The sequence below is a fragment of the Miniopterus natalensis genome, chromosome 18, assembly GCF_054644295.1.
Source record: "Miniopterus natalensis isolate mMinNat1 chromosome 18, mMinNat1.hap1, whole genome shotgun sequence".
Taxonomy (NCBI): Eukaryota; Metazoa; Chordata; class Mammalia; order Chiroptera; family Miniopteridae; genus Miniopterus; species Miniopterus natalensis.
The window spans coordinates 24776678-24800564 of record NC_142098.1 but is presented as its reverse complement, the minus strand read 5'-3'; the positions used below and the strand labels follow the sequence as shown (position 1 = coordinate 24800564).

Genomic DNA, 23887 nt, shown 5'->3' with positions numbered 1-23887 from the left:
ATCAATTGATGGATGGAAGTAAAATGTGGTACAAGGTCATTGTAGGAGCCAATAAATATAAAACAGATTAGGAAGATATGTAAAGGGAAAGTTAATATAGTTAAATTGGCAAAATAATAGCGTAACTACAGGAGTAGGTTGGGAAAGTAGAAATAAAAAATGAAGGTGATAAAATTTCATGGTTAATGAAAAAGTCTTTTAGATACAGAACAAGTTTGGATGGAGAGCAGAGGAAAAATAAACTAATTCCTTAGTTTATAATTTTCCCTTATTTCATTATAATCCTGAATCACAACACCTGAGGCATTTCTAAAGCACAGAAAGTTTATAAAAATTGCATTATTATGATCCCATTTTATTTGCAGCTCAAGGAGATGGAACAAGTTGCCCAGCTTTACACAGTAACTTTATGAAGCCAAGAAATTTCATTGGGGGCTCTCTCCTAATGCTTTACCTGTTAGCTATTTTCATGTTGAAAATATCAACCATGCCAACTTTATAAAGTGATGTAATAAAGCCATATTTTAATTCCTTGGTCTAAACTCACCAAGAATTACTGTTAAATATAAAAGCCAATGTTTTATTCCAGCTTGCATTCTTAATGAAACTATCTAAAAACTTTCTGGTTGGATGCGAATATTCTTTTTTTGGCTTCCTAGGAATTAAAATTTAAATTAAATTAAAATGTTTCCTTAACGAAAGTTAAAGAATAATAATTCCTACCTAAATATCTCAGCCACAATGAATGAATGAATGAATGAAGCTTTTTACCCCAGAATTGTGAAGGACCTAGGTCCTTTAACATTCTCTCACATTAAACACAAGATACAGACGATATCTCATTGGAGATTTACGAGGACATTTTGCAGGAGCGCTTTATGCAAATACCAGGACTTGTTGCTTACAAGCAAGGTTCAGCATCCTCATTAGCTCTGTCTTTGTGGGATCAGTAATCATAAGGCTTATTTGCAGAATACTTTTCATATGTTCCTATTACTCAACACAACAACCTATGAGAGTAGAGACCAGGGATTATTACGTTATTATCCATTTTACATTTCAGGAAGCAGACATTCAGAATAGGGAAGTGACTTGACCAAAGTCACCAGGTTCGTGAGTGACAGAGGTGGGTGGGACTCACAGCTGGATCTTCTGATACCAGATCCACCTTCTTCCCACCGCATTCCCAGCCTCTCCAAGTGAGCTATGTTAGAGGCAGCCTCGGGAATTCTACGAGAAAAAAGAATGAGAAGGAAGGGAAGGTAGTGAGGAACCAGAGGGGGACGGTGACAGGTGTTTTATTAGGTGAGTCTAACCACTCAATTGTCCCAAATGTCCCCTTAAGTGGCAACAGTGCCAAAAGTTACCCTGCTCTAAATTAATCCTACGCCCCTAGTCTACAAGCTACTATTATTTGAGAATCACATTGGAGACTTTAATGTCAAAAAAAAAAAGACTTTTCTCCTTGGAGGTTCTTAGCCCCTTCCACAAAGGCCCTTGGGAGCTGAAGAAACCGTGAAATTGGGGGAAATGAAGGGAAGAGGGTTTCGGTCGGGGGTGGCTAAGGCTGGGCTGCGGAGAGGGGGAGCCTGCGGCGGAGCTGTGGTTGGGGGATGTGGGTTCTGTGGCTGAACTTGAAAGTAGGGTAGGAAACCAGGATGAGGGCTGACAGTCAGGGGGAGTTGACACGTCCAGGAGGGGTTAGCGGCGCTGAGGCGCCGAAGAGCCCACAGAAGGCCCGAGGGGGTGCGAGGCCGGGGGTCTCCGCGGCGGAGGATGGACGCGAGGCCCCTCTCGAACGTCCGGGATTGGACGCTCCCTTAGGCCCTGCCTCCCGGGACCCCCGGCTCCTCAAGCCCCGCCCACGGCACCGGGCGCGCGCCGGGCGGCGGGGAGAGGGGCACCCGGCGGGAGGAGGAGGGAGGGGGAGAGGAGAGGCTCGTGCACGCGCCTCACTGGCTGCGGGTGCGCGAGCAGCGCGCTCCCGCCGCCCGCGTCGCCATCTTTTCCCCCTCCGTCTGTCTGTCTGCCGTTGGCTTTGTCCATCTGCAGCGCCGCCCCTCGGCTCACCGCCATCGGCTCGGCCCTCAGCTGCCCTCCGCCTGCCGGGGCCCAGTCCCGGAGAGCCCGGGCCTGGCCGGCCCGAGCTGCAGCCCGGGGCCCATTGTCCGGCGGTCCGTCTGTCCGGAGGCGGGGCCCAGGGACCCGGAGCGCCGCGGAGCGCCGAGGCGCCGGGTAAAAAAGACCCCCGACTACTTCCCTCCGGGGCCAGGCTGAGGATGCAGGGGCTCCTCACCGCCTCCCCTCCCCGGGCCACCGGCTGTTGGTCTTTTGTCCGCATCTGGGGAGGGGACTAGGGGCTCGCAGTGGCCAGGGGCGGGGGCCGCCCAGGCTCCGACCCACCCCCTGCCCCGGTTTCCCGAGACGAGGCGGGACCCTGGTAGCTCCCCCGGGTCGTTCCTCTTAGCGCCCCTTTGGCGCGGGAGGGACGTCGGTGCAGCCGCCCGCCCCGCGCGGGCCCAGGTCGGGTTGGCCGGAGCGGCCGGGACGGCCCCGGCGTCTGACAGGCGGGAGGAGCTGGGGGAGGATGGGCGTGGGAGGGCAGACCCGGGTATCGGCGCCGCGTCGCGGTCTCGCAGAAAGGTTTCTAAATTTAGATCTCGGAGAAGACTGTGTTGTCTGAGCCGCCTCGGGAGACCACTGGCGCTCGTCCGATAACTCCTGGGACTCTACCTGGCTCGTGCTCGAAGAAGCCGAAGGCACCGTCTGGACTGAATATACATACACATGCTCCAGACCAAACAGGAGTGAGAGCGGGGTGACCAGCGAGGCGACTGCGTGACCAGCTTTCCTGTCCTCTCCTTTCTGGCAGATAAAAATCACTGGGATTCAGACGACTTTACTTTCCTCTGTGGGAACCGCACCAGAGCTGGAGGTGGGAGTGCCCCCTTTTCTTAAAGCTTGGATTTCAACCGTTTTTTTCCTTGCGAAAATCTGTGGTGTGCCCTGGAAGCTGCAACCTAACACTTGTGGGAGAGCAGGAACAGTGTTCGAGGGAGACGTTGCCGCCCCCCCCCCCCGCCCCCCAGGACTCTCCGCCTCGTTCTAAAGAGAAACAAAGCTGCCTTCCTTTTCAGATAGAACCCCATGTAGATCTGAATGTCGTCACTTTACCCTTCTTCCCATCCCGGTTTTCTTCGAGAGGTGGTGATGTTCAGGCAGCTATCCGTTTACATGTTTATGTTGGTTTCAGATTCGGGCTTGGGAACTGAGACAGTGTTAAAAGTAAAACTGAATGAGGGACCTTTAGGGCAATGTGTCCATGGGTTTTATTAGCTTTTAATGCCTACAAAACAGTTATCTAACCCCTGAGATCTTGTGTGTGGTCAAGAATGTATTTTCAGCGCGATTGATTGATTGATTGATGTATTTATGTATTTTCAAGAGTCCTCTACCCTACAGGCTTTCTTTTTTGAGAGAGGGAGAGTATTTGCTTAATTTCCCCTTAATCCCTCAGGTGTGAAGTTCCATTGGGTACCATCTGGTCAGTTTCCTACTCGGCCACTAGGAGGATTGTGAGATACAGTGGACACTGCCAATTTAAATATGAAGATGATCACCTGTTTCCGACTTGTAGCTTTAGTATTGAACTGTTGCCTCACCAAGATGATCTGAATAGAGCCTGTCTCGAATTATTTGGCCTTCCTTCAGAAGGATCTTTATTATCTTTATCTGACAGTTTCAATTTCTGATCTTGATGGAGAGAAAATTTAAAGATTCGTTAAGATTTCATATTTTCTTTATACAACAGAGGTGTGAAGCTCTGCAAATTTTAGGAAAAAAATGAAAGGCAACCTGCATTTCACTCAGCTTTCTATCTTGCCACAGACTTACAGGAAAAGCATATATATTACCCAAAGTGTAATTTACTGCTTTCATTAATAAAATAACTACTTGATTAGAAAAAAATGATCTACACAAAACTTAGAATAGAGAACACATGCCAATTAGCATCAGCACTTAGCATACTGCCCTCTACATAGGTGTACCTCGGTTTTCGAATGTAATCCATCCTGGAAGAGCGTTCAAGTTCTGAAACGTTCGAAAAACTGAGGCACCACTGTAGTTAAAACTGATTTTTATGTGTATTTGGAGGTTTTTGGGGTTTTTAAATTAAATGTCTGAAAAAGAACTGTGTTTGATGTGCAGATATGCTAGAAGACTGCCCGGAAGCTGCTTCCTTTGCCACTTCCTGTGGAGGCCTGTCTTTGCCATTTGCGGTTTCTTTCTTCTTTTGGTAAGGGGGAGGCAGGATCTGATCGCAGGTCTGAGGTCCTTTCTAGCTACATACAGGAGTTAGTTGACATAACAGGAGGTGAGTCTTCACTAACTGGAGTGCAGAGTATAGCTAGTCATAGCCTCTCATAACGCCTGTTAAGGCAGTAAACTACAATTTTATACGTGCTCATTCATTGTGAATACACTTTGAGAAGGCAGGAACTGAAAGAAAACGTAAAGGGTGACCACATCCATATTCTTGTCTTTGGTAGGGAAAATAATCTTACCTCCTTTTTTAATCTGTGTCTGTTTGTTCACTTTATCTTTCAAAGAAAATTTCACAGCTTCCAATACTAATTCATTTCAGACTCTCTAACCACACTTACTGCTGGAAAAGTCTTATAACTAACCAGGAACCTTCAGGCTTAAGTATCTGTTCCCTCCTGTTTCAGGGAAGCAGGTGCATGCCTCTGCAGCGCTTCTTGTTTGAGGAGCTTTTCTCTTTGTTTCTCCCACTGATCTCTCTGCTACATAGAGGCTGGATTGAGAAGAGGCATTACAGTTATTAATTGTGACCACTACAAAAGAGCATGCAAGCAGGGCCAGGGTGATGTTTCACATTGGAGTGCTGAATTAGTAGTACTCAACAATGTGGATGGCGTCTTGCTCTTCTGGTGAGAGCCCATCTTCAATATTGGAAGTCTGATTTGCTCTAGTGCCCTGTCATCCACAGTGCCCAGCACTGTGCGTACATTACTAGAAAGAGGCTCTGTTTCCTGTGTCATTTTGAGATGCTTCCTGTCTCAGGGATGTGGTGCCTTGTCACCTCAAGGCGAGTTAACTTCGTGAAAAACACCTGGAAGTTCCCACTGGTGTAAACTGCAGGGCTTGACTTCCAGTGGGCATGTGAGCTGCCACCTCTTTAGCTTCTTTTGCTTCCTTTTACAATTCACGGGGGGCTAATCCTTTGAGCCCACTGTACTACTAACACAGTTGCCTGAGTTATTTGCTTCCTTTTCTATCCTGTGATCTTGATCATGATCGCTTAATAGCATTCTGGATTCCACAGATAGATTTAGAGTGGAATTCTCTAAATCCTCTAAAGGAGTGAGCCCCCTCTTAAACTTCTTGGGACCATGATGTTGTGCTAGAGATTTATTCATTTCTTTCTTTACTTAGTTCAATTATTTATAACTGGTGAGTTTTATATACTTAAGAACTATTTTTAAAAATCTTTTTACCTGTTAATTTTGTATGATATCTGGGCAAAATGACATGTGCTAACAATATCCTTTTTATTGTAGGTCAGCACCCTGCAAGGAGGTAGTAACATATTCAGTCGTGAAACTGGGAAAGGCCAGAGCTCTTGGGTCAGGGAAACATGTCCCGTCGGAAACAGACAAATCCAAATAAAGTTCACTGTGAGTATTGGGCTCTGTCTTCTGGAATCTGAGAACATTGGGGGTTGGAATGGAAGAGTAATCTGAATTTAGGTTGGAGGCTCCCACTAATTTGTGAAGAAAAAAAGGGTTAAATGTGTTGAACATGATGGATTTAAAGTGTGTCTGATTGCTGGAGAAAGTGTTAGAAAACTGTCTTTGGAGTAGGTGCATTTGATTCATCCTTAGTATTCATATTAAAAACATTTATAGGATATCTACTCTATGAAAAGTCTTGTGCTAGATGCCCGGGCTGTAAAACAATATAAGGATATATAAGGCTATAATGTAGCTGTTATGTGGTAGTATATGCTAAGTACCAAATAGGAATGCTACAGACTCTGTGTAAGAGGAGGGAGAGAGCTTCGTAGACTGAGGTAGCAAAGGAACGCTTGATGGAAGAAGCCCTAGACCATGAATTTGAACTGGGCCTTAGAAGGTAGAAAGTGGATTTTTAAGAAAGAGGAAGGGAGATAAGGAAAACAATGTGAGCAAAGATGCAAGAGGGAGTACATGTGATATGTTCAGAAACAAGGAGATTTTGGATGAAGCAGAAGTTTCATTCATCCGGAAGTCACGGGACATGAGGTTGGAGATGTTTAACTCTATGTTGTAGAGGCCTAAAGGCCAGGCCAGGTTCAAACTTCATTCTGTAGACTGTAAGTTGCTACTGAAGGTTTTTAAGCAGAGAGAGTGGAGTGACATTTAGAATGCAGTGTTTTGGGATGGGTCACATGAGGGAGAGACTGGTAACAGGAAGATGAGGTATTGGCAGTATTGCCTTGCATTATTTCTCAACAGTTTTGGATATATTTTTTTGTTATGTTTTGTTTTAAATTTATCTTTATTGTTGAAAGTATTACAGGTATCCCATTTTTTCCCCCATTGACCCCCTACACCTCGCTCCCACCCCCTCCCCAGGCCATCACCCCATTATTGTCTGTTTCCATGGGTTATGCATATATGCATATAACTTCTTTGGTTAATCTCTTCCCATCCTCCACTCCCATTCCCTCTTCCCTCTGAAGTATGATCGTCTGTTGCATGCGTCAATGTCTCTGGATCAATTTAGTTTATCAGATTCTTTTGTTCATTAGCTTCTTCTTAAACAAGACCCCTCAACATTCCATGTAATACTGGTCTGGTAGTGATGAACTCCTTTAGCTTTTTCTTATCTGTGAAGCTATTTATCTGACCTTCAGTTCTAAATGATAACTTTGCTCGGTAGAGTAATCTTGGTTGTAGGTTCTTGTTTTTCATCACTTTGAATATTTCTTGCCACTCCCTTCTGGCCTGCAAAGTTTCTGTTGAGAAATCAGCTGACAGTTGTATGGGTGCTCCCTTGTAGGTAACTGATTGCTTTTCTCTTGCTGCTTTTAAGAGTCTCTCTTTGTCTTTAACTTCTGGCATTTTAATTATGATGTGTCTTGGTGTGGGCCTCTTTAGGTTCCTCTTGTTTGGGACGCTCTGTGCTTCCTGGACTTGTAAGTCTATTTCTTTCCCCAGGTAGGGGACGTTTTCTGTCATTATTTTTTCAAATAGGTTTTCGATTTTTTTTGCTCTCTTTCTTCTCCTTCGGGTTTCCCCCATAATGCAAATGTTGGGCGCTTGAAGTTGTCCCAGAGACTCCTTACACTATCTTCATATTTCTGGGTTCTTTTTTCTTTTTGCTCTTCTGGTTGGTGTTTTTTGTTTCCTCATGGTCCAAATTGCTGATTTGATGCTCAGCGTCCTTTACTTTACTGTTGATTCCCTGTAAATTATTCTTCATTTCAGTTCCTGTAGCCTTCATTTCTGATTGGTACTTTATTATGTCATTGATGATTTCACTAGTTTCCTTAATAGTCTTCCTAAGATCCCTGAGCATCCTTATAACCATTATTCTGAACTCTGTATCTAGTAGCTTTCTTGGCTCTATTTCATTTAGTTCCTTTTCTGGAGATTTCTTCTGTTCTTTCCTTTGTGACATGTTTCTTTGCTTCCACATTTTGGCTGCTTCCAGGTGTTTGTTTCTATGTATTAGGTAGAGGTGCTGTGTCTCCTGGAATTTGTAGAGTGGCTTTGTATAGTAGGTGTCCTGTAGGGCCCAGTGGCTCAGCCTCCCCAGTCACCTGAGCTGGACTCTAGATGCTCTCATGTGTAGGCTGTGTGTTCTGTGAGCCTAGGTTGCTGTTGGCATCACCTGGAGGAACTAACCCCCAGGCCAGTCAGCTGTGAGGACCAGCTGCAACTACAGCCAAAGAGGTGCTGTGCTGGAGACACTCCTATGGAGCAGGATTTACTTTAGTGGCGCGTTGGTGTTCACCAAGTGCACCCATTGATTATGTCACTTATGGATGTGGTAGTGTTGTAATCCTCCAGCATGGTCGAGTCTGACCACCAGGTGCACTGTCTCTGGGGCCTCCTGGAAGGTGCAGAGTCAACCTCTGCCTGTGCGTTGTCCAAGGCCACCCAGGATGAGCTACGCAGCAAACCGTAGTTGGCTGCCTTGTGCTGGGCTTGGCGTTGTCCAGGAGAGGCCAAGCTATGAACCAATGCAGGCTGCCACTAGTGCCAGGCCTAGCGCCACTTATCAAGACGTATGGGGCACACTGAGGCCAGCTTCTGCTTGTTTGATTTTAGGAAAGTACCAAGCATGAGGCTAGAGAGGCCACTTGCATAGAAAAGCCCCTGGAAATGGCCTGGATGAACTTGCAAGTAGGAAAGGGGTGGGGTCTCTGGGAATCACCAGCATGGAGCCAAAGGTGTGAGTCAGGTGCTGGAGATTCACATATGGCGCCTGTCTGCCGGCTCTGGGGGGGGAAAGCTCGCCAAAGGAGCAATGGCCTCTGCCAGCTCTTCTGTCTGGGAGAAAGCTGCCCCTCCAGCTGTCGTCTTGATTCCAGGCAAGTTAGTTCCTCGCTGAATGTCCCAGGTTCCTTTCAAGCTGCTGCCCAGCACTGGAGCTCAGAGGGAGCACATCTGAGTGAGTCTGCGTGCGGGCCCTTTAAGAGTTGCTGCCTGGGACTCCCGCAGCCTCCGAGACCCTCAGCCTCAATCCCCGCTGGTTTCACAGCCTGAAGTTGTGAGGACTTTTCTTCCTGGCCCTGGAGCCCTGGGCTGGGGGCCTGATGTGGGGCTGGGACCCCTCACTCCTCTGGGAAACCTCCATCCCAAGATACCCTCCCAGGTTTAACCCGGGGCACCTGGGTGTGGGCCATCAGCCTCGTCTCTGAGATTCAGCCCCGATCCACCCGCGTCTCTGCCCCTCCTACCAGTCTCGATGATTCTTCAGTTCCCTCGTTGTAGGTCTTCTGTTCAGCTAGATTTCAAGAGGTTCTGAGTGATGGCTGCTCTGTATTTTAGTTGTAATTTTGATGTGGTTGTGGGAGGCGGTGGGTACTGCAGTTACCTACACCACCATATTGTTGTCTTTCTGGATGTGTGTTTTATTTCAGTAATGTAATTGGATTGTAAACTTCTAAGAGGGCAGAGACCATGTCTCTCATATATTTTTTGCTATCCCTCTCAACTTCTAGCACTGCTCATAGAGGGTATTCAAGTACCTTAAAGTACCTTATTAAATAAACATTAATTTATCTATGTAGATCTGAGATAATTAATCAGTTTCCTATGATCTGGAGAAATAAGCATCCTCACCTAAATGTTTATAAAAGAGACAAATAGCTCCCTATTATGGAGGATTGACTAAATAAAGTACAGCAACATTTGAAGATAATTCAGTGGTATAACCTATGAAAGATTCTTTTAAAGGAGAAAAAAAAACCCCACATTTGAGAAGATAGATTAGACAAGGAGTTAAGAGGACCAAAATTTATTTTAAAACATACTGTATGCCAGACACTGTGTACCTTATCTTGTCTTATTGGGTAATTTCAAGAGTAGGAGAGAAAACAGTAGGAGCAGAGGAATTCAGAGGACTTCAGCATCTTATAGATAATGAGATTAGGGTAGCAAACCTCCATATACAATTAATTCTTTAAGTCCTGGAAAAATTTTATAAGACAGAGCAAGTTGGATTCTTCTAGGAGTGTATTCTAGGTGGATGTGGAAGTCTGCTTAATACAAAGGTGAGTGGTTTAGGAAGGATTTAGAAATTGCTAAACAGTAAAATTTAGTGGGCCTGAATGGGAAGATTGTTAAGAGAGAAAATGAAGTATCTCTAGCATAGGTAATCCAACACAGCTGTTTAGGAGGATTGCCTTCTCCTCTCTGGTTGAAGGTGAGTATTGATTGATAAAAGACACAGATTGACCCAAAGAAGACAGGGCAGGAAAGGTACTCTTAATAGAGATGATGAGTTTGCAAATAAGGCAATCACAGGAGCTGGGCATTTACCTGTACAAACATCCTGTCCAAAGAGACTGGTTAGATTTGAGGAAAGATGATAGGTAGATGATGGCATGATTGTGGCAGGGCCAGGGGGGCCAGTAAAGGCTTGTGTGGCCTATGCCTGGGTCCACGTGGCATGCATCCGTCAGCTGCATCTCCTCCCAACATAGTCAAACCAGAATGAGCTGGTATTAGAGTCGGAAGACAGATGGACAAACAGGCCATGGAGAAGGAGAGAATATCACATATCCACAGCTGCAGAAATGCACTTTCCAGAGCGAGGGAACATTATATTGTGGTGGAGTGGGGGGACTTTGCAACCTCTGTGGTGGTGACATGAAGAGGTCTGTGAACAGAAATGTTCAGCTGCCTCTAAAAAGCAGATCTAAGGGAGGGGCTATTTTCAGTGATGCATTTGAACAGGGAACTATGAGGGCTTCTCAAATAATGGACTAAGCTTGACCAGAGAAGAAAAAACAGTGAAATTTGCTGGTCTTTAAGAGACCTTCTGTTTATTTACTATTTGGGGACTGAAGCTGATTCTACATTTTTTGAAAGGTCATCTTCTCATTGCCCATGACAATAAGGGAAAGTTGAAATTGGTAATTTCAGACTTCTGACCACTCTAATCTCCTATCCCCTTGCAATAAAATGGAACCAATCAAATGTATTGAATTTAGTGCTGCTCGACTATTTAAAGTATAAAGGAATGGACTCAAGGTCTAGGAGGTAGTCAGAAGCTCTGCTTCAATATCAAAGCCAGTCGGCACTCGGGCAGAGTAATGGCTGAGCTCCATTAGATCGGCCTTCTGGGAAAAAGAAGACTGTGTGGCATGAAGCTCAAAGCCTGCCTAAAAGAATATATTAAGAATCCCACTGCTGTAGCCTGGCAGCATCCATCCGATCCACTTTAGAGGCAATGGGAAGGCTGCTTTGACATTTACTTGGCTTTCCTCAGGACTTTCTCTGTATCTCAGAAATATCCAGGCAGACTCTTGGGTTTTGCCCAATTCATTAATAGACTTTATGAGAGCTTTTGAAATAAAAGCCCAGAATTGCTAGTCAGAGAAACTGCTGATGGGCTGAAATCTGTTAGCCCTTCCCTCCCCCCTTCCTCATCTCACCTCTTCTTAGTATAGGTTTTGTCAGCTGTTTCTAGAGAGGTTGAAAATAGAGTGCCATGCACACTCTTGTTTGGCGTGTTTATACCAAGCAAACCACTAAGAGCAGGAAAACTTTTTAAGAGCTTTGTTTTCAGATTGCAAAGTACATACTAAAAACTTTCAACTTTAATTAAAAGTTTTTTAGCTTTTACAGAGAAGTAGGGGGGGAAAGCATTTATAGTCCCTTCTCCTCTAAAAAGTGCAACTTGTTTTATCTTTGTTTAGTCCATCAGTGTTCCTGTGGGGTAAATGGTTATGTTCCCAACATGCAGTAGAACCTTGAGACTGTCAGCAAGAAATGGAATCCTAAATTTCTCACTCCAAATACTAGCTGTTTTTTCTGAATTTGATATCTGCTCTGTTAGAATATGTTTCAGCTGCTATACTTAATTTTGGTCAGCCAGAAACGACATTTATGGGGTGGGCAAAAGGAGGTTCACAGTGTGAGCATGCAAAACAGTTTATTTAAAAAAAATTTTTTTAAATTTATTTTAGAGAGAGGAAAGGAGAAAAAGAGAGAAGAATATTGATTTGTTGTTCCACTTATTTATGCACTCGTTGGTTGATTCTTGTATGTGCCCTGACCAAGGATCGATCCTGCAACCCTGGTGTATTGGGATGATGCTCTAATCAACTGAGCTACTGGGCCAGGAGCAGTTTATTCTTGAATTATTATTAATTATTATATTATTTTCCATACAGACAACTGTAAATCTACTTTTGCCCACCCCTGTATTTAACTGCACCAAGGACTCAAAAAAGCGAATTGTAAAATCTTTGCCTTTTTAATAACTTTCACCTCAGGCTTCTCCTCTATTCTACAAACTTGCTTGCATGGCCTTATTTTTATCTGGCTTGAAAAATCTTAGCCAAATCAAACAGTATCTTGATTTTATACTAAAAAAAGGAGAGGTGGCACCTTGCTTTTCACTGTGGGAGCTTAGATGACTCGTTCTCAACTATTAATAGACAAATAAATACCCATGTTAAATAAGATCATTGCCCACATTAATATCTAGAGATCAGGATTTTTTTTAACCTACTCTAACAGTCTCAAGATAGAAGGAAATAATTGTGCATTAGACAAGCAGGCAATTGTATAACACTTCTTAATCACTAGTATCTCTATAAATCACATTATACTTAATTATGACATACTTCTGGCAAGTATCACTGCCTTCTTGTGAAAGGATAATTCTGGACAGCCAGATTTTAGGGATTAGGTAAATAATGACTACTGGAAGATCATTCACATATCTCTTCCTATGAGGTCTGCCAAAATCATGCCCTTTTTTATGGTTTTTATATAGTTTGCTTTGGTTGATGTTTAAAATAGGAATGGCCCTGAGGAATAAAGTTTACCCTTAGCCTTTTTTTTCAAGTCAGGAGCAGAATAAAATATAAGAGCATAGCTTTTCTCTCCAAACTGCCAAAAAGGAATGAAAAATTAATTTATTCCAACTGTCCTAGGTAAGATTGCCTAGGTGAGCAGAAAATCTTGGATAGGGAAGTTATAAGGAGCAGACTTTTCTCTGTTCTATGAAGGCCTAACTATTTAAACATCAATAAACAAAAATGAATTTTAAGCTCTAGTTGATGGAGACCAAATTGAATTACTAACTGCTATGGAAAGGTACATATACTTTTAGATGCTCTTTTACTAATCCAGTAGTGATTTCCTAATAAGAAAGGGGGGGAGGAGGGAGTATATGTTCTTAATATGCTATAAAGCTAGCTGGTTTCTGGCTAGGTTTCTTTAGAGATGAGCAGTATAACTGATGGGAATGACCTGCCCCTCGATAATTAATTATATGCTGATACGTAACTTGTTCCTAAGTGCCATATCTGCCCATCTGGGTAAATATGCATCTACCCAGAAGAATTCAGTAACTATTCCATTGGCCATGATCTTGTGGTTACAGTGGAACCAACATGGAGAAATTAAATATTTTATTTCTGCAAAGAGAGGAGAGAAGACATTATAACACAGAATTCAGTTTTTGCTTTCCCTACCAGTAATTTATATCCAGTGTGTCATCTTGGATATTATAAAAATGGACTTAAAGCAGCTGATTTTTTCTTTACTTGAGGGCTGTGTGGTTGTAGTACATTTGAACTCTAATCACTTCTACTGCCACTCACAGTATCAGTCAGAGTAGTTGTAATATTAGTTACTCTAAATGAGGCATGGTAATTACACCACATGCTATCAGAATCATCAAAATGATGGCTCCTTTTGTCATATGCTGGCCCTGAGGTTCATTATAGTGTGATTCATAGAGATACTAGCAATTATTTTGATATTTAAGTTGTGTTTATCAGTTTCTCATGATATGAAGATAACAGTAACACTAGGATCAGAGCTATTCTTCTCACAGAGACAGCATTTGTTTTTAGCAAAACCACTATGATAAAGAGCCTAACCTCCTGCTTACATCTCTACTAGAAAGCAGCTTAAAAATATGGGTATTAGAGTTGAGCAGACCTAGGTTTGAATACTTAGTTCCACCATAGACCTTAGTTTTCTCCTAAGTAAAATATGGGTAATAATACCTACCACATAGGATTTAGCAGAGAATTAAGGTAAGGTAACAACTATAAAGCACTTAACATAGAATCTGGAGCTAGGAAATGCCAAATACTAGCTATTATTAGTGTTCAGCACTTAGCATATACACTCAATGAGTATCTGCTGAATGAATGCCTAAGTAATCACATGAAGCCTACTTCACATCAATTCTTTCATTGCCTAAGGACTAGTAGTGCAGATCAACTAACCTGTTCATTTTTCCTACATTATTGTCTCCTGCCTTGGAACCTGAGCCTGTTTACTTCCCTTTCTCTCCTCAGTAAGAAAGCGCTATTGGTCTATTGTCAGACATTTCACTAGGGCTTTTTATTATTCTCTCTTGGTGGCTGGAGAATGGGGACTGTAGTTTCCATTCTGACTGAGATAATGGAAACCTTGAGAAACCCAATTCTCTTTTCTCCTTACGCCTGGCCTCTTGGAAATGAAAGAACACTTAAATGTTAACTCTTCAGTAACCACACAGATCCCAAGCAGAGTTCATCAGAAGTAAATGCATAATCAAGGATGGGTCTAGGGCTTTTGGATACTCCATACCAAAAAAAAAAAAAAGGAAAAAACCCCCAGCTGGTGTGGCTCAGTGGTTGACCATCGACCCATGCACCAAGAGGTCAGGGGTTCAATTCCTGGTCAGGGCACATGCCTGGGTTGTGGGCTCGAAACCTGTAGGGGGCATGCAGGAGGCAGCGGATGGATGTTGATGTTTCTTTCCCATGGATGTTTCTATCTCTCTCTCCTTCTCCCTTCCTCTCTCTCGAATGTAAATAAAAACATGTTAAAAAAAGACCAAACACACTGGATCATTGGACCAAGGACACCAGATGAAAATATTTGTTGCAAATTACATGGCATGTTTCAAGAAGTGTTTCCTCAGTAGAAATGAGTTCATATATTACCTGTTCTCCTTTTAATTCAACTCGTTGTTGATTTGCTTATGGCTAATTCTGATAGAAATTAGAAAGGGAGTCAAGAAAGAACTTGCAGAAAATGTCTTAGAAGGAGAGTGAATGAAAGACAGGATTATATACTGTTATCTAGATGGATTATTTGAAGCACTGCCTTCTAGTCAGAGATAGACACTGACTCAGGGCATAATGCTAGTACCTTAAGGTTCACAGATTGTGCCCATATTTGTTGCCATATCTTTATCCTACCCCTTTGCCTCTTCTTGCCTCTGTCTCCCCAATCCTGATGGAAGGTTGCAAATGGAATTGAGATTTTGAAGCCAAATTTGTGAAGTAGCAATTGATCACCTTTGAAAAGGAGTCAAGATTAGGAGGATTTAAGGGAAGCAGATGATGCTGTCTAGAGCATCTGGCTTACTGCCCAGGAAGAGTAGCTGTGCCCAGAAACAGTTGTAGGTAACAAGCTGACTTGGAGATGAATGACTCCACCATAGGGTACCTCCTTGTTCCTACCTTTGAATGGTCTGACTTTCCAACCAGCTTGCCTGGGGAATGTGCTGCCCAGCTGGTGGCCTGACTATTTTTCCTTGTGACCACCAGGGGATCAAGTATTTGCTGGGCTAGAAGAGCAAGCCCGCCAGGCGATGATGAAAACTGATTTTCCTGGAGACCTTGACAGTCAGCGACAAGCTATCCAACAACTAAGAGATCAGGACTCCAGTAGCAGTGAGTTCTGCACCTTCTGGTAATGACTCAGGGCAATGGGAGAAGAATTATCAGACTGTGTGTGCTCTGGGGCTGTGCATGGGGTTGGGAGGAAGACATGAAGGAGGAGATCTGTGGATCCTCAGTGTTCCCAAAGGTGTTCTAAAGTCTATGGGCATATGCTTATACAGAGAGAACAGGTTTGGCATTATGGTGTGTGTGTTTTTTTTAACCCAGAGACTGCAGTACTTCGCACAGTGCCATACACAGATAGGTTTGTGATGACTCTGATAGACTGGGGCATAGGAATAATTAGTGCCCAAGCAATTCCTTGGTTAGGTCAAGTGAAAAGAAAAAAATCCCTGTCTCCTTGGGTCTATTTAGTCATAATGAATAAAATTTAAGAGTGGCATTAATGGAACTTTTGCTTGAGGGCCTAGTTTTGTATCGTATAAAATGCTAACATCAAGGTCTTCCCTTCCCATACCAAGTCCTAGGTAGGTCCCTGTGGTTAAGAGATGGAAGAGAAGTGGCTGGCTGGTAGCCAGTGGAACCTTGTGGATCGCCTGTTCCATGACCTGCCTGAACAAATACAATTTGAGATGTGTTATTTTCTATTTGAGATGTGTGTGATTTCCACACTTTACTAATTTCATCTGATACTGGTTATTATTAGTGTCAATTCAGAGAGGCATTTTCAAATTTTTCTCCACATTTGGGGTTGAGGAAGAACAAAGAGGGAGAAAGTTCTCCAACCTAGGAACTACAATTTCCACTCAAAGTAATAATTTAGCAACAACAATAAAAAATATAGGAATTAATTGCTCAGGTAGAGAAAAATGAACCCAAATATTTCTAGAAAACCTGTGGGAGCCATCAGTTTGACTAAAAGGTAGGAATGGCAACATCTATAAAAATCTAAGAGGTTTCTATTCTGGAAAAATGCATCATCCCTCTGGACAGCATACTTTTTCTTTTTTTTTATCTTTCTAGTAGAGACATATTTGAATTTTCGATAAATTACAAAAATGTGTTTGATGCAATATCATCTTAGACTAAGCTTACAAGTATTCCAGATAAACTGGTGAGAAAATATGCTATGATTTAATCTGTGTCAATCCTTCATTACTGAGATGAATTCAAACTAAAGCTTTGGGCTGGGGAAGAAGGCCAAATCCAGTACACCAAGCAAGGGGAGTATCTAACAGAGACGCAAGTAATTCCTAACAGATGATTTGCTTAGGTTTTCATGGGAAGAAAGAGAATAAACTAGTTTTGCCCAGATACTGGTGGATTTAGAAATTATGCAAGGGATAGAAGAGAGAAGACAAGCACCGTTAGCTGGGAAAGCTGAGTCTCACTGCTGATGCACAGGACTGGTGAAACTCTACCCTGCATTTCTTTCTTGCTTACAGTTAGACCCAGGATCTAGGTGGGGTGGGATAGGGCTGGAGTCTGACAGCTTCCATAGGCTTGGCTTCCTCTTGTGATCTTCAAGGTACTAGCACCATTTTTTTTTTCCTTTCAGAAAGAACTCATTTTAAAGAAACATACGTTTCTTTAAAAAAAAAAAAAAGATCATGGTAGAAAATCAGCTCCCACAAACCATGAAGATCCCCTAGCCACGGGCAGACCTCCCCACAGCTACATCCTGCCCCCTAAACTAAAACACTCAATTCTTCTTTTAGTCACAATAAATGATATTTCATTCTAAAGTAAAGAATAACCTGTTCCGTCTACTTAATACATTCAGTCAGCTATCAGATAATCCAGAGAACCAACAGAAACAATGGATTTATTTAGCCTAGAATGCTGTTACTAGCAGAGTAATAAGAACACAGTGAGTCAAATACCTGAGTTTGGTTGCTGTGCTAATTTTCCCACTGTACTGAACAGCCCTTTCCCTAAAAAGTGACATCATTTTAACCTAATTTACTACTGCCTCCTTTATTGATTAGAGGAAAGAAAAACTTGTTGGTGTTTATTTGAATGTGCCTTGGGGTTTGTTGGCAGAGGACAGATTAGTGGGACTCAGAATAGAACAGTATATGTGACATCATGGAGAAATTTTGCAGTGGGAGATGGAGAAAAGTAAATTAATAGAATCAGTGAGAAGTGGTGGTAAATCAGAGGTGGTGTGTTATGGGAATGATCATGCTGTGAGGTATGTGGGAGGTGTGATTTCAAGTGTGAGATTTTTGGGAGCCATGTATATGAAGTTATTGTTTTTATGATAATGTACAGGGCCCAATAACCATTTTCCAATACACTTTTGCCTCAGATTTTCTCTTTAGTGTGTATATGGCATTATAAACAACAGCTATATCTAGTTCCACTTGACATGATTTGTACCCAACTAAGCACTGATACAAACTATATTGTGGAAGACCTGAAAATGTTTTCCATTATAGCTACAAACTCTAGGGTGGAAAGCAGCTCAAAATGTATTCATAAAAAATCAGAGCTAGTGACCAGTTTGTGTGTTCCAGGTGACAGTGAGGGTGATGAAGAGGAGACCACACAAGATGAAGTCTCTTCCCACACATCAGAGGAAGATGGAGGGGTGGTCAAGGTGGAAAAGGAGTTAGACAGCGTGGAACAGCCTGCTGGTGGGCCTGAAGTGGTAGAGCATGAGGCAAGTGATAAGTGGCTCGAGTCCGGGAACCCCCTTACCCTGTGCTCAGCCCTGAGCCTTTCATCCGCATGTAACAGTCTTGCCTCTGACAGTCTCCTGGGCCTTCACATGAAGCCTCTCTTCCGCCACAGCGCCTGTTAGCCAAACCTCAGACACACTTCCCATGGCAGCCAGCTTTCCTTTTCCACCTACGTATCTCTACGCCCACGTCCAGCTCTTCTTCCCGAAGCCCCCCACTACTTTCCAGACAGAATAGCCACCTTTGCAAAACTGTTAGCTGACTTCCTGAGGTGTTCTCTTGAATATGTTTGCAAATTTTAAGTCGAAGTGTTATCTCACTAAATTGTTCACTGACGGTTCCTGCAAGAAGCATGGCAGGAGGGAAGCTAATCCTCTTTCTACAGTTTACCTTGGGGGAAAAAAGTATCTAAGCTCACTCTGGGGTAGTCCTCTGCCCTCGTGGCAGGAAACCTTGGAGAAAATAAAGATAAGTGCAAATTAAATTCCCTTCCCTCATTAGTTTTTCCTTTGGTCCCTATGGAAACCTAAGAATAATATGTGATATCAGGTAGTGTTTTTTGTAACAGGATACCCTGTAAAAAGAAGTAGGGGCAGGGAAGAGACCGGTCAATAGTCTTAATGAACCACCTACTTGTTGAATTGCAGGTCACAGAGAATGTGAATTCTGACCCCTTACTTGGACTCTGTCAGTGTCCCCTTTGCCAACTAGACTGTGGGAGTCGGGAGCAGCTGATTGCTCACGTGTACCAGGTATGGTGTGGGGAGCTATGTGCTCTGGAACTCGAGCGCTAGCAGCTTGTTTAGCCTTTGCCTCCAGCACCCAAAGGAACCTTGGGTCCTCAGAACATTTTGGAGAATAAGTGGAATATGTTGGGTAAATATGTTTTGGGGTTCCCAGGCAGATATACTATGAAAATTAAGTACCATTTTTAAAAAAATTACTAAATGCATATTTGAAATAGTGAAATAGAAACTAACATCTGTTAATAATGAGAGCTCTGTTTTAAAAAAGAAAAAAATGAGTTAACATAAATGTTTCTGAAATCCTGGAGAAAGTTAGTGTAAATGAGGGGATGAGAATAAGACAGACTTTCTTTTAATCCTCCCCTGAGGACATGCTTGGGGTGGGGGGAGAGAGAGAGAGAGAGAGAGAGAAACATGGATCTGTTGCCTTCCGTACGCTCTCTTTACTGGGGATCAAACCCACAACCCAGGCATGTGCCCTGGCCAGGAATTGAGCTGGCAGCCCTTCAGTACACGGGACGATGCTCAGCCTACTGAGCCTCTGTGGCCGGGCAAGACAGATTTTTTTATTCTTTTTCCCCTGATCCAATCGCAGAGCACCTGTGCCTTGTGAGCTGTATTGAAAAGACATCTGCACACAAGACCGCCTGGGTTAAAGATAGATAGTTTATAAGGAGGTGCATTTCTTCAAAAGACTGTTTTTAAAAGATTGAAGGAAAGGCAGGACACTTAAATACCTTTTGGATACCAGTCTTCCAAGTTAGCTTCTAGACTGGCCTTCGTCACTCCCTTCATATGGACTTGTTACCTGTACAATGTGAGGGAAGCAGTCAGAGAGAAATCCTGAGCATGAATTCCTCTCAGGCTTTGAAGGTAGCTCTGGAGCCCCATTGTTCCTCAGTTCAGCCACATGTCCCAGACTGTAGTCAGACCTCAAACTAGTGGTCTGAATGGCCTGGCCCTTCTGAAAGCCCATTAACTCAAGAGACTTACTTTTCTGGGTGCTAAACAGAGAAAATAGCTGCAAGTCCCTTGTTCTGAGGCTAGGGAAAGGGGATGTTGCCTGCAAAGTAATTCCTAAGTAGTGGATGTAGATTGTTCTGGAGGTGGCGTGAGTTGACAGATTAAGGCTCTGTTTTACAGCACACTGCAGCAGTGGTGAGCGCCAAGAGCTATATGTGTCCTGTCTGTGGCCGGGCCCTTAGCTCCCCAGGGTCATTGGGTCGCCACCTCCTAATCCACTCGGAGGACCAGCGGTCTAACTGTGCTGTGTGTGGAGCCCGTTTCACCAGCCATGCCACGTTTAACAGGTTTGCCGTGCACCTAACCCTCTTGTGTTGGGAACAAATTACTGGGTATGGGTTCTGCTTTCCCAAGTCAAAGTAAGGGCTAGAGATAGGTAAAGCAGAGACAACTGATTCTTTGACTCTTTGGAAATACAAATAATGAGGCCAGTAAATATACCATTCCATTAGCTATCCGCAGAGGGAAATGAATTCCCATTTCTTTCCTGTCAGAATAATAATTTTCATCCAGAAAGAGGAGGTCCAAGGATATTCATGATAAAGCATGGAGAAAGAAGTTACAGGGTGCTGAGAGGACCCTAACGTGAGGATGTAATCTCTACTGTGTCCCAGGAGGACTGGAATGGTGTGCATTGTGTCCTAGTCCTATTTGCTAGTGTGCAGTGCAGAGTTGGCTAGGGCAGGAGGAGCTCGAGCCAGTGGACTGTACCTGCCCTGAAGGCAGCCTGTACCTCAAGGAGGACTGCCTCCTTCCACAGCAGGACTGCCCTGCACAGCTCCTACCAAACACCACCATTCTAGCTTGAATAAAAGGGCTCATTGTAAGAGCTCATCTGATTTCTAGTGGCTGCAGGTGGGCCTTAAAACTTGGTACACACCCTAGCCCAAAGAAGAGCAGGTGTGGAGTGGAAGAACAGGTCTCCCAAGCACTCAGACTGACCTCTAGTGGTGCGATTGGAGCAACTGGCCTAGTAGGACAACAGTACATCAGAATTGAATACCTGAGACTTGCTAGAAGGTAATACTAACATCCAAAATGTTTGCTTGCCAGTGAGAAACTTCCTGAAGTTCTTAATATGGAATCCCTACCCCCAGCCCACAGTGAGGGCCCCTCCAGTGCCGAGGGGAAGGACATTGCCTTTAGTCCTCCAGTTTACCCTGCTGGAATTCTGCTTGTGTGCAACAACTGTGCTGCCTACCGCAAGCTACTGGAAGCCCAGACCCCAAGCGTACGCAAGTGGGCCCTCCGTCGACAGAACGAGCCTTTGGAAGTACGGCTGCAGCGCCTGGAACGAGAGCGCACGGCCAAGAAGAGCCGGCGGGACAATGAGACCCCCGAGGAGCGGGAGGTAAGGCGCATGAGGGACCGTGAGGCCAAGCGCCTGCAGCGCATGCAGGAGACAGACGAGCAGCGGGCACGCCGGCTGCAGCGGGATCGGGAGGCCATGAGGCTCAAGCGGGCCAATGAAACCCCGGAGAAGCGGCAGGCTCGGCTCATCCGGGAGCGGGAGGCCAAGCGGCTCAAGAGGAGGTTGGAGAAAATGGACATGATGTTGCGAGCTCAGTTTGGCCAGGACCCTTCTGCCATGGCAGCATTAGCAGCTGAAATGAACTTCTTTCAGCTACCTGTGAGTGGGGTGGAGTTGGACAGTCAGCTCCTGGGCAAGATGGCCTTTGAGGAGCAGAATAGCAGCGCTCTGCACTGAACCACAAACACCCTCCTGCCTGCCCTCCCGCTCACTTGCCCACCCAAGCCCAAAGGGATCAGTGCTGCAGCCACCCACAGGGCCCTGTCCTTACTGCCAGAGGCAGGCCCAGTTTGTTGCAGGTGGATCTGTGCACCCCTTGCATGTCAGAGCAGGATGATGGGGTCAGGAGGAACCCAGCTCTAGGCTGGACAAGGGAGCAGGCACTCCAGAGAATTGGACTCCCCAGCCCACTGCTGCAGGGCATGCTGTAGGACTGTGGGGCCCCAGGGTGGCCCATGGAGTTGTAAGGGCAAATAAATTAATTTTATCTTATTCGCCCTTTCCTGCTTTTCTCTCAATTTCATTCTAGCAAATGAAGTGATCTGGAAGAGACTTGGGTGGAAATGGCAGTGACTTCTGATCGTTGTCCTTTTCTGAGGGAGGGTACTCCTAAACTTAGGCTCTCCAAGCAGAGATCCCTGAATATTTGGGCCTTTACAAGTTGATGAGACATTATGACATTAAAGAACCGAGGCTGACTTTGTGAGGGTCTATTCCCACAATCCTAATGAAGGTAATTCAGTCCAAAGGGCTACTAAAACCTAGCTTACCTTTTCCAGACTCAGCAGTAGATGCCTTTCTTTATAACTGGCATTTTCTTTTTTGTTTAATCCTACTGTATTTAGGGGGTTCCCCTTTCACTCCTCAATAGATTGTATGTACTTCTGATATGCTTCTTCACTCATTAGTTCATCTAGTTCTGAGGTTACTCAGTGTCATCTTGATCTGCCAACCATCTTCATAACAAGATTTGTTGACAGGTCCTGGATTTTCTGCAAGAGCTTCATTCATTTCAGTTATTTCTCCTGATAGAGAACAGAATTCACTAGCAGCTTTCACACTTTCCAAAGCAACTTGTTTGTTCAATTTTATCCCAATTTCAGGCAGACTACAGTAGACATCTCCCAAAACTTCCTGTGCAAAATTTCTGATTCCACTGTTCCAATATCATTTTCTGTTGTTATCCATTCATGTTTCTCTTGTGAATTTTTGCACAGAGAGCAGATTGGGTCTGGTGTGCAGCATTGGCCTCAGGCACCAGGCCCATGGTGGGCAGGGTGCAGAGTGTGTGTGTGTGTGTCGGGGGGGAGTTGTGGCAAAACTCTGTGGCCACCCACTAGTGGGGGGCATAACTGGCATTTTCTAAAGAGGATATGGTACTTAGACTAGGTGCTGGCTACTTTTCCCAGCAGAATTGTCAAACTTTTTTTTTAAATGTTTTTATTAATTTTTAGAGAGAGAGGAAGGGAGAGAGAGGGAAAAAAAACATCAATCCGCTGCCTCCTGCATGCCCACTATTGAGTATTGAGCCCACAACTCTGTCTTGTGTCCTGACCGGGAATCGAATTGGTGACCTCTCAGTACACAGGACAAAACGCAACCAATTGAGCCATACCAGCCACAGCCAGTTTGTCAAACTTTTAAAATTCTATCCCAGAGAGCAGACAGCTACACTTAGGAATATGTTCATAGAAACAGCTACAATATTAAGGTAGACAGCACCAAGGTACTCATGTTTGAGAGAAGAGGTAATTCATCTTTTTATTTCCACAGCCAAGGTAGGAAAATCCAGAATTAAGGTAATATGAGAGCTCAAGTCAAGGCTAGAGCAAAATGACCACTCTGGCAGTTTGTATGGTTGCCAAACCATGGAGGAGACAAGAGCTGAGGTCATTTCTAAAAAGCTTCTGTGATGGTACAGAACAAGCACAGAACTTTCCTTAGCCTGCACCAAAGGTTGTGTACAGTTTAGATAATTATAGATTTTGAAGTCCAGAAGGAAGTGCCCTAGTTAAGTTGTAGCCAGAAAAATAACTATGCCAGGAATGTGGACCTCTTCCAATATCATAACAAGGAATCTTGGACTCTTCTCTGACCTCCATAGGTTCAAGGCTATTTAATTATGTTAACTGACCTCCCACACCCAACCACCAAACTAGGGTTAATTCCTTAGGCAGGCTGAAATATTTCTGTTCTGAAAAATACAAAAATTCCAATAAACTGCTTATGAAGTACTAGACACTTAAAAGAAAGTACGTAATCGGACCAAATGCCTTTTTCTCACAGAGCTCCTTATTGAAGGCCTACTTGGGATCCCTCAAAATAGTTGTGCATTCAGTATCATCAAAGATTATTCTGAGCACTTTACGTGGATTACCTCATTTAGTTTTCAGAACTGTAAGTTAACAGACTCAGGAGTTAGATGCCTGGATTTAAAATTCTTCATTGCTATTTAAGAGCTGTGTAACTTTGGGCGAATTATTTGACTTCCGTCTTGGTTTCCCCACCCATAAAATGGAAATAA

At 43.9% G+C, this 23887-nt stretch overlaps 1 protein-coding gene across 6 annotated transcripts; it reads left to right on the top strand.

Annotated features, from left to right (window-relative positions):
* Window positions 1–1933: 1933 nt before the first annotated feature.
* Window positions 1934–22251, top strand: ZNF821 (zinc finger protein 821). 6 transcript variants are annotated; one of them, XM_016196073.2, is made up of 9 exons: window positions 1934–2235; window positions 2873–2935; window positions 4210–4297; window positions 5583–5699; window positions 15305–15430; window positions 17899–18044; window positions 18711–18815; window positions 19953–20119; window positions 20886–22251. In XM_016196073.2, exons 4-9 carry the CDS (start codon window positions 5660–5662, stop codon window positions 21538–21540), a joined length of 1239 nt encoding a protein of 412 aa, XP_016051559.1. In that variant the 5' UTR covers window positions 1934–2235; window positions 2873–2935; window positions 4210–4297; window positions 5583–5659; the 3' UTR covers window positions 21541–22251. The 6 variants fall into 6 exon arrangements, with proteins under 6 accessions (XP_016051559.1, XP_016051539.1, XP_016051578.1 ...); XM_016196053.2 differs by having other exon boundaries at window positions 2658–2935; XM_016196092.2 differs by lacking the exon at window positions 4210–4297.
* The last annotated feature ends 1636 nt before the right edge of the window (window positions 22252–23887 follow it).